General features: G+C 41.8%; 2 protein-coding genes across 6 annotated transcripts; one reads left to right on the plus strand and one right to left on the minus strand.

Annotated features, from left to right (window-relative positions):
* Window positions 1–446: 446 nt before the first annotated feature.
* On the plus strand, window positions 447–4,996 carry LOC119136964 (GRAM domain-containing protein 2B-like). 4 transcript variants are annotated; one of them, XM_037275864.1, is made up of 14 exons: window positions 447–652; window positions 1,546–1,677; window positions 1,765–1,816; window positions 2,002–2,074; window positions 2,292–2,395; window positions 2,465–2,554; window positions 3,006–3,077; window positions 3,170–3,232; window positions 3,369–3,471; window positions 3,798–3,842; window positions 3,927–4,029; window positions 4,162–4,263; window positions 4,470–4,543; window positions 4,612–4,996. In XM_037275864.1, the coding sequence occupies exons 1-14, from the start codon at window positions 606–608 to the stop codon at window positions 4,659–4,661; spliced, it is 1,110 nt and encodes a 369-aa protein (XP_037131759.1). In that variant the 5' UTR covers window positions 447–605; the 3' UTR covers window positions 4,662–4,996. The 4 variants fall into 4 exon arrangements, with proteins under 4 accessions (XP_037131759.1, XP_037131760.1, XP_037131762.1 ...); XM_037275865.1 differs by having other exon boundaries at window positions 3,372–3,471; XM_037275867.1 differs by lacking the exon at window positions 4,470–4,543.
* Window positions 4,997–5,859: 863 nt separating this feature from the next.
* On the minus strand, window positions 5,860–9,646 carry LOC119136965 (alpha/beta hydrolase domain-containing protein 17A-like). 2 transcript variants are annotated; one of them, XM_037275869.1, is made up of 7 exons: window positions 9,421–9,646; window positions 8,958–9,043; window positions 8,397–8,842; window positions 8,115–8,309; window positions 7,833–8,012; window positions 7,453–7,713; window positions 5,860–6,694 (listed from the first exon to the last, which is right to left on the minus strand). In XM_037275869.1, exons 3-6 carry the CDS (start codon window positions 8,837–8,839, stop codon window positions 7,488–7,490), a joined length of 1,044 nt encoding a protein of 347 aa, XP_037131764.1. In that variant the 5' UTR covers window positions 8,840–8,842; window positions 8,958–9,043; window positions 9,421–9,646; the 3' UTR covers window positions 5,860–6,694; window positions 7,453–7,487. The 2 variants fall into 2 exon arrangements, with proteins under 2 accessions (XP_037131764.1, XP_037131763.1); XM_037275868.1 differs by having other exon boundaries at window positions 6,191–7,713.
* Window positions 9,647–9,968: the final 322 nt, after the last annotated feature.

A 9,968-nucleotide genomic window follows, 5' to 3' on the forward strand; every position in this document is an offset into this window, starting at 1 on the left:
CAAATTTAGTTTTAATTTAATTTCTTTTGTGTGAATCTTTTTTTTTTTTTGCTGATTATAAAATATCAGAAATCCACATTTAATTCCTTTTTTTGTACAATGCTTCCAAATTGTATTATTATAGTCCTGCTTGCAAACTTGCGTTGATAAAGATTTTTCCATAAACGTGTACCTCGGTCCAATGTTTGTAAAATTGCTATGATTTATTACTTACACGTTTAGGTAATGAGGTAATAGCTACAGTAAGGTTATTTTTTGAACGAGCAAATGTGACATGGAGATATGAAATACCTGATGCTTATCAGTGCTGGCTAAGCTGGTTATCATCTCGTGACAACAATGTGGTAACCATTAGCAACCGTTGCCTTGGTTAGGTTTCCATTTACACCAATTGGTTGGTTTCTGACATAGCCCAACTCTCGCTCACATCTGATTGGCTGATCCGTTTTGTTGTGGGCTGTTCACACCTTGTCTCAGAATCTCCTTTCTTGCCTCTCACTCACGAACAGGAATGAAGCCACGGACAAGTGCTCTGTACACTTCTGATGATTTTTTTGCTCATTCGTGGATATATGTGAGAGCGCATTGGCGTGTCTTATGTTTCCATGATGAGTCTGAAGCACAGGAAGTTCTCACTGGACAGCTCTATGCTGTAAGTATGTCGCACAAGGAAGTTAAACTCTGGTTTATCCTGTCAGCGCTATTACGCATTGATCAAAAATGAAAGCAGTACAGTTAAATTGTATTTCACTTTTTAGTGTTATATATTTGCATTTGTATTTCATTTCAACTTTTATTTTATTAATCCAATCATTATGTCGTTATGTTTTTATTTATTTCCTATACTTAAGCACAGTATTATGTTCAAACCATTAGTAAAGTTAAACTGCTTTGCTCTCTAAGACTGAATCTTGAGCGAATTGTTTTTGGATAAACACATGGGCCTACTATCCAATTGTAATGTTGGTCATAATGTTAATGGAATTTGAGGATGACTAGATCTGAACATGAGCTGTGCATTGTACTGTCTTGCTAAAAGTGAAAGTGTAAGACAGGGGTGTCAAACTCATTTTTTCGCGGGCCGCATTGTAGTCATAGCTTCTTTCCGAGGGCCATTATGACTGTCAACCCAAATAAATGTATGAGCACCTCGTATTCTATACAGTAAAAACTACAAAACAAACTGACAAATAACTCGTTTTCAAATCAGACGAGTAAAAACTGGCCAAATATTTTTAAAAAAAAAGATATAATTAAAAGTGAAGATAATTTGCAATTCTAGTAATGACACACAAATGTGATGCACAATTTGTCGTATCTGGCCCCCGGGCCTTGAGTTTGACACGTGTTCTAGATCATGGATGGGCAACTAAAATGATGGAAGGAGGGTGGGGTCACAATTTCTCACCAGTACTATGGGGGAGAAATTGTGACCCCCCCCCCTATGTTGTACAAGGGGTTCATGGTGCAAAAAAATAAAATGTGATTTGGACATCGCTACCCGACACAGCTGCATCACAAAATCCCTTACCTCTATTTGCTCAGCTCCCAGGATGCAACAAGAGGCCACTGCCACCACAGAGGCTCCACCCATTTGTTCCTCAAGAAACACAGAAGAAGTCATGAAGATGTTGAACAGGATATCCAGGAACTAAATCAAAATTCCAACGGCATCGGGTAGACTTACGTTTATAAGTAGTATAGTAGGACATCACTCATGAATGTTCTCTACCAATCTGATTCCTGACATAATTGTGTTCTCAGGGAGAAGACGGAGGAGGGCGTTGATCGGATTGATGGGCTCATCAGGCACCATGTACTTCCTGCTTCCTTCACTCGTATTTTGGCAGAACATTTTATTAATTGTCCTCATTACACACTCTTGGGACACTTTACTTGACACACCTACACAATGTCCTGTAATGCAGGGCCACAGTAGCTGTGCCAAATGTGGCCAATGAATGTAAATGTATATGTTTTGTTTTGTTTTTTTCATTTCAGAGTTTCTCGAAACACAATCGAAACTTCCACAAAGTCTTCCAGGAAATCCCAGAAGAAGAGAAGCTTACACATAGTGAGTTGATATTTTTGTGGACAGTAATTTCCCAAATTTTAACCTATACAATACAAACAAAATTACTTTATATAGTTTCAAAGTAGGGTTTCATACTAGGGTTAGGGTTTCAAACTAAGGTTAATGTTTCAAACTATGGTTTCAAAATAGGGCTTAGGGTTTTGCATCTAAAGGTTTAAGTGGCTCACAATCATTTTAATTCTATTCTTTTCCCCAGCTTTTGTTTGCTCTCTGCAAAAGGAAGTGCCTTACCATGGAAAACTTTTCATCTCGGAAAACCACGTGTGTTTCTTCTCATCCGTGCTACTCAAAGAGACCAAGGTAGGATGATGGAAAACTGTGTACCCGATCATACTGTGCTGCGCCTGAGCAGGGCTGTGCATGTTGCAGGTGGTCATGCCCACATCCATCGTCACTGTGGTGAAGAAACTAAACTCAGCTTTGTCCATGCTGTCCATACAAACTGCTGATGGCAACAAGGTCAGATAATGATTTTGCATTGTATTTTAGGAGTTTCAAATTATTATAAATTAAAAATCATTGCAAGAAGTTGATCAAAAACATACAGTAATGTGAGGATTGTTATCTGTCGACATGTGTTGCTGCACCATTTGAATTCACCTATCGATTACTGAAAGTGAACCTGTTGTATGCTAACAATGTGCTAGCGAAGGCTATGTAGGTTTTTAAAATACAAAACATGTGTGGCAATAAACAGGAGCACATATTTTGTTCACTTCCCTGTAAATTTGAAGTGTAAGATTCGACACGCTAAAGCTCTCAATTCATTAAAGCAGCATAGACCCAATCGTATCTTGAAGGAAGTCACTTACTCGAAAATAAATGGGCGTTAATTTGTTGCAGTGATGCAAATTTAAAAAAAATCCAATTCATTTCCTCATTGCTGATCACTAATTTCTTTCCCCCTCAGTACTTTTTCATGTCTTTGAGGAACCGAGAGATGTGCTATAATCTCCTCCAGAGTGTCTGCTCACATGCTCAGGTGAGTGTGCCAAATACTGAGCGTGCATAGCGTCATAGCAAGCCATTATCAGATTTTTTTTTTCTTTGAATTCTATTTGGGTTACAACACAGGGAGACAGCGCCAAAAGTAGCCCTCTTGGCTCCTCTGCTGAGAATGAAGCTGAGTTCAATAAGGTGAGTTTCATGTTGCTGTAGACACCTGAATGTAATGAGTTTCGGCAAGAGGAGAGTCACCATAACTCAAACATTAACATCAGACTAGAAAATTATTAAACTAGTCATAATATGTATGATTTACATGTCCAAACAGCAGGTCTCCAGTCATTCCAGCATTGACGACACTGTGGATCAGGGACAATATGGCAGAAGTCTTGATGACAACATCCTTCAATCGGCCAGTAAACCTAAGACAGGTAACGTTCATTACCTTCTTGACGATGGTCTGGATGTATCAAGTCGAGACAGTCTTGGGATGATCCTCTCCGATTTTGTTGACAAGCCGTGTATTGATGATGTCATTCAAAAACAACAGTAACAAAAAAAGTCACATGAAGTGTGTATTGCTAAATGAAATGTTCAAACTGATTATATTGTTACCATTACATTTATATTTTTTTTAAACCAGTACATTTTTGAAGTAAGAACTCATCTGATGAGACATGTTGGTGACAAATCATATTAAATCCTATTTTCTAAAAATAACTTTGCTCCCCTTAATTCCCTGAACATTCTATCTTAGCAAGTTCCACACGAAGCATGTCTACAACAGAAGAGGCGGACAATGGTGTGTGTGTTAGCTTTTAAAAAAAATTTCACTCACTCATCAGGAAAAGAGGAAACGTTCATGCAAATTCATTTGTCTCATCAGCGTCAACAAGGTTGTGGAAGATGATGGAGGATGCCATTATGTTCTTCTTCTCCCGACGACAAAGAGGGAACTTCAGGATGGTCTTCTTCATCTACTTGATACTGTAAGTGGTACAATTATTGACAAGTGCTTCTTTGTCTTTAAAGAGCAGTTAAACTTGAAAAGATAATGTTTTGTTGTAACTATTTCCTTGCATTGTGTGTGTATGCGTGCGTGTGTGTGTGCGTGTGTGTAGGTTGGTCCTGCTGCTGTTGGTGTCTGGCTATATCGGGCTCAGGATGTTAGCTTTGGAGAAGCAGCTAACCTCTTTGCATGAGCTGTCCTTTCTCTACAAAGAGTAGTAAGTGCACACACACACACACACACACACACACACACACACACACACACACACACACACACACACACACACACACTTTTTTGATATTGGCTCAAACCGGTTTAAAACCATTACTGGCAAGATCAGATTAAACTGGAAGGGCATAGCTGTCTGTCTACCTGTTTGCCACTGAAGCTGAAAAAAGGCTAGTGATTACATTCCAGCAGTCACACCCAGGGGTGTTTGCAAAGTCAAAATGGCTACTGCTTGGATATGTTTTCTGCAAAGTCATCACAATGATTAGGTTGTTGAACTTGTTATCCTATGCCTGCATCACTAACTCACCTCTTTGTTTTGATATTTTAGACATCAAGAAACATAACCAGGATCAACAACCACCAGCAGTTTACCCATGAGTCACTGTGTAATTAAGTGTTTTGCCCTTTATGACTACTGTGCCTGTGGCAGATCACAAAAGCTCAGTTTGAGAAACATAGAGGGTAGGTTTTCTTCACCCAAAGTAAGCAGTTGGTTAAAGTTTTTTTTTTATGTTCAGAAAGAAATGTTTGCGTCCGGGGAGAAATGAGCGCTTTTTGACTTGTAGGAGGTAAAACCTAGCCAGTAGAGGGCAGTGTTTCCGTCCTAACAATAGCATCAGCATAACGCTCGCCCTCCAGTTTATTAATTTCAATTCATTTTGTCATTGTATTTGTTGCCAAAATTTGTAAATAAATAACTTTGTTACACCCTGGCTAACTTTGAAGTGTCTTATTTCCAAAACAGGAACAAACCTTTACAATGCTTGTAAAGTTTTTCTTTCTTTGTACATAAGTGATCTTTTATTTTGTTATCCATAAAAAGGTCAAGATTCAGTCCCATGTATTGATTCCATTACATCATAGTCTCAGTTCAAAAAGCAACATAAAATTACAAATCATAATACAAAGAATAGAATAGGTAAGTACAGTAACCTTACAGTATAAACAGTCCACTAGTATTGTTCAAGTAGCCCCCACCCACCCACCTACTGCTTAACCCCAGGACAAAACTTAGAATTCATTAGTTGGAATCAGCAATAAAAAATTCAAATACATGTCCTTTTTTTTTTCTTTTAAAGCGCTTCAAAGACCCAATGCCATTGGTTTAGTTTTGCCCTCATATACTGTAGAATACATAGTAGATAGAACAGGGGTGTGGACCTCCAGTCCTCGGGGGCCGCGTTCCAATATGTTTACCCTCGTTAAACACACCTGCGTGAAAAGGTCAGTTCATTTTCACGTTCTGCAGGAGCCTAACTTTTCACACAGGTGCACTTAACGAGGGAATCTTGGGAAAATATGTTGGAATGCGGCCCCCGCCCGAGGACTGGAGTTTGACACCCCTGAGATAGAACATCCCACCCCATCATCACTTGCTCTGCAAAACACAATAGACATGCATACAGTTTGCACTGTTCAATTCCTCCACCCTCCAATAAATGTTCAGGGCGCGGGAAACAATAAACATCAACCCTAGTGGCGCATCAAAAAAACAGTTACATTTACACCCCATAACCCATGCGAGATGGATCCCTGAAAACACGACTCTTATCTTCTAATGCTGAGGAAAAAAATGTCTTTGAACACATGTGGCGGATCCCTGGTTTAAGGTGGTAACAGATCTCCGTGATTTCAACAACACGCACGCAATGCAAAAGGAGACGACAACCGATGAGATTCCCTGTTTGAAAGGATGAGCGATCCGAGCAGCGGCGTCACAAGTCCGAAAGAAGAAGAAAAACCAAAATGAAACACTCTTGTCTCACGTGAACTCATTCGGGTGTACTAACTGGTCCTACAGGTTCTGCTAAAGGAAGCCTGGCCAAGTGAAGACAAGATCACACAAACTTTACATCATTATACCCTTGTTACAATAGTGCTGAACTTAAGACCTGCTTTTTTCATGCTTAATCTGACACATATATCACAGATGTGTACATATACTGTCGTACAGTACATGAGTGTTGGATGTGCAGAGGTGTGCGTGCGTGTGTGTGTGTGTGTGTGGTGGAACCTGCACCACACAAAGTAAGAAGGTAATGCATGGCTTGGGTCAGACAGGAAGTAGTGGGCCCCATGAGTCGACGGGCTCAAGGGCATTTGAAAATCACATGGGTAGACCCAGACACCAACACAGTGGAACCTCCAAAGTCCTGTGAAAATTGAAGTTGTGATCAAATGTGAAATGACGATTCTGTTCAACTTTGGAGGTTCCGCTGTCGTCCTGAGTTTGAACATGTCATGAAGGGCATGATGAGCTCTTGAGTTTAACGCTCGATGACACACCTTTAGTGGCTCCCGTCCACAATCCATGTTAACTTGTCTCCCCTTTGACTGTTTGCAAACGAACATGAAGGGTTGCGAAAACATCCACGCGCGCAGCTTCACAAACACTCCAGCCAACTCGTTTGCTTGTGGGAGAAAAGCAACACAGGGACAAATTACAAATCCCTGTCAGGAGGAGCAGCGAGGAGTAAAAAGGCAAAAGCTACGGTACTGCCAGGAAACATGGCCAGTTTTTGTTTTTGTACAGTGGAGTTCGTAGTGGTGGTGGGAGGACAAAATGAAATCTCAAAGGAGTTATTAGCTGGCAGTCCGTTGGATGTCCACTGACAGATGAGTTGAGGTCTGACCAGTGTTGTAGTCCACTAAAAAGCTGGTCAAACTGTGGAGGTATTCTTCATACATATACACACACACACACCCAAAAAAAACACACATTGATAAGTCACTAAAAATTTCCCTCACTCGCTACTAGCCAAGTCACAAGGGTGTCCTTCATTTTTTTTGCCTCTCACACATTCGTGATATGAATATTAAGCCAAGATTTTACATCCTGGAGCACAATCATTCATTCACTTTTCAATGACATCTGTGTGCCTTTTGGAACAAAACACATAGTTGTTACTTTTTTTTTGTTAGAAGAAAGCTTTCAATTGTTTTTACTTGAAATGTGAAGCTCAGTAGAACTCCCCCCACATTACCAAAACACTACACAACAGATAAATACACAATGACATTTTTTTTTTTTTTTTTTTTTTAAATGCTCAAATCTTGCACAGACTGTTATTTGAATGCAATCGTTTTAAAAAGTAACAAGTTGTTTAAAAGACACACAGATGGTGTATGTCTGAGTCACACTTTTCTCAAACATTCACACACACACACCCCCTGGCAGCTGCAAGAGAGACTGTTGTTCCATTCTTAGGCGTGCTGTGCAGCCAGGTCCTGGTTGATGAAGCGCCGTAGCCTCTCGAGGTACTGACTGTAAAGCTCAATGTCGTTGTGACCGGCGCCCTCCACCCAGAGGGGCTCCACGGCCTTTGGGCAGCGCTCAAACAGGGCCAGGCCGTGGGAGAAGTCGATCACCTCGTCCTCGGTACCGTGGATGATGAGCACTGGAGACGGGATCTTTGACACCTTCTCGATGCTGGGTGGATTGGAGAAAAGAAACTTCAAGAAATTAAGAAACATATGCTGCTGCTGGCAAGTCAGAAATGTCCTACTAATCAATCAGACCGGTGGCATGATAAAAGTGTGAAGGCTCACTTGGGGAAGGCGTCGAAGCAGTACGTCTTCTTAGTGTCGGGGAAGGCCACCCTCATGCCGGAGGTGAGAGGAGAATGAAGCACGACGGCAGCACACTCGAAGCGTGACGCCAGGTCCACTGTGGGCACTGTGCCGATGCTTTGCCCGTATAAGATGATGTTCTCAGGGCTGATGCCGTACCTAAAACAGATGGCGGCATTTCATGAAGGCTTCTGATGATTGCGGTGTGAAATGTGCGTCGCCGCTCTTCGTGTCCATCGAATGGGGAGTGGAAAAACCTACCGAGAGCGCAAGGCATGCCAGGCGGCATCTATGTCAGCGTAAAGGTTCTTCTCTGAAGGCTTGCCAGTACTGACCCCGTAGCCTGAGTAATCGTAAGAGAATATATTGCAGTTGATGCGCGTGCCCAAGCCGATGTAGAAGCTGCTCATCTGACCCAGGTCGACTGCGTTGCCATGTGAAAACAACACGGTGAACCTGAGGGGGTAAAATGAGAGAAATTAGGGAAGGACAACCACCGGCTTAAAATATGAGGTCATAATAAAAAAGAAAATGACTACTCACCTAGCATTAGGGGCACAGCGTATGTACATGCACCCAACCTTGTTCCCTCGGGTAGACCTGGTCAGGAACACGTCGGTCACATCCAGCTCTCTCTGGGAATACTGAAATTCTGCTCTCTCCGTGAGATGCAGCTTCCACCTGCTCTCACATCCACTCCCGACCCCAGAACTACCGCCTCCTCCAGCGCTGGTGCCTCCACCACCTCCTCTGTCCCCACCGCTACCGGCACCCAACCGCGACCGTAGTCCGGGAGCTCCCAAAGAAGGGAGGGTGCTTCCGGGAGTGGAACCCGATGCAGTTCCAGCTCCAGACGCGGGATCTGGGTCAGGGAGGAGGGCGTATGTGGGCTCTGGGGGGAGGAAAGCTAATTTGGCTGCTATGCGACTGGGGCAAGGAGGGCAGCAGAACAGGCAGCATAGCTCTCGTATGGACAGACCATTCATCTTCTGCAAGACCAAATGAAAAAAGTAGAAACGCATTACATTTAAATCTTTCCTTATCTAACCTTATCTCGTGTCAATAGCAAAGGGATTACTGCATATAATTCCTCCACGACTTTACCTGTACTCTAAAGTCCCCGGGTCTTGGATCAGACTGGCACACAGTGGTGCCAAGGTCTTACAGTACAGTCACTGAGCCCGATGGATCTTTCAAAAAACAAACAGAGGAAAGAACATTTCGACATCAAATGTTTCAGCCACGATCAGAGGGCTGTGTTTATGACTGCTAATTTCTGTGACTAACAATGGAACATGAGCTCTAGGAGCGACAGCCGAGACAGATATGCTAATTAATCATATGCGATCACCTCTAACGTTAGCGCCTTCTGGCATAAAGCTTGCTTTTCACAGCTAAATGTGAGTGAGCGCATGACGTTTGGACGTGAACAACAATTTGCGAGTTGATGCCGAGGTACTGTCTAGATTCATAAGTAAATAAAACAGCTAGCGTTAGCAAGGCAACTAGCCAGACAGACAGCTAGCGTTAGAGGATTAGCCTGTTAGCATCGGAGCTAGCTACTTACCAATTCACGGTACGTTGTCAGAAAGGCTGCTGTGGTCCGATTTGTACGCACAAGCAGCACAACACTTCGACAGTCCTCTTTGTGTCTTGACATGGATGGTTTTACTCAAATATACTGACGTCTTTTTGAGAGATGATGCTATCAGGATTAAATAAATACACAGCTACGAGATTTTTTTTTTTCTCTTGCACTGTACAATTACATCCGGAAGTGACGTAAGGAGTGGAGCCCATCTGGAAAAATAACTTTATTGCAATGCTGCTGTGAACAATGGACACAAACGCGTTATCATATTATACTATATTTTATTATTAATTATAGTTATTATATCTAAAACATTTATTAAATTATATTTAAACATGTAAACTGTATAACATTAGCTGTACAACGAAAGACCAGATGTATTTTCTTTTTAAGGAAATTGTTCAAATTGGTCATTAATCGCACGTACAAACTCTAAATCACCAATGCGAGAGAGAGAGAGAGAGAGAGAGAGAGAGAGAGAGAGAGAGAGAGAGAGAGAGAGAGAGAGAGAGAGAGAGAGAGAT

The sequence above is a fragment of the Syngnathus acus genome, chromosome 17, assembly GCF_901709675.1.
Source record: "Syngnathus acus chromosome 17, fSynAcu1.2, whole genome shotgun sequence".
Classification (NCBI taxonomy): Eukaryota; Metazoa; Chordata; class Actinopteri; order Syngnathiformes; family Syngnathidae; genus Syngnathus; species Syngnathus acus.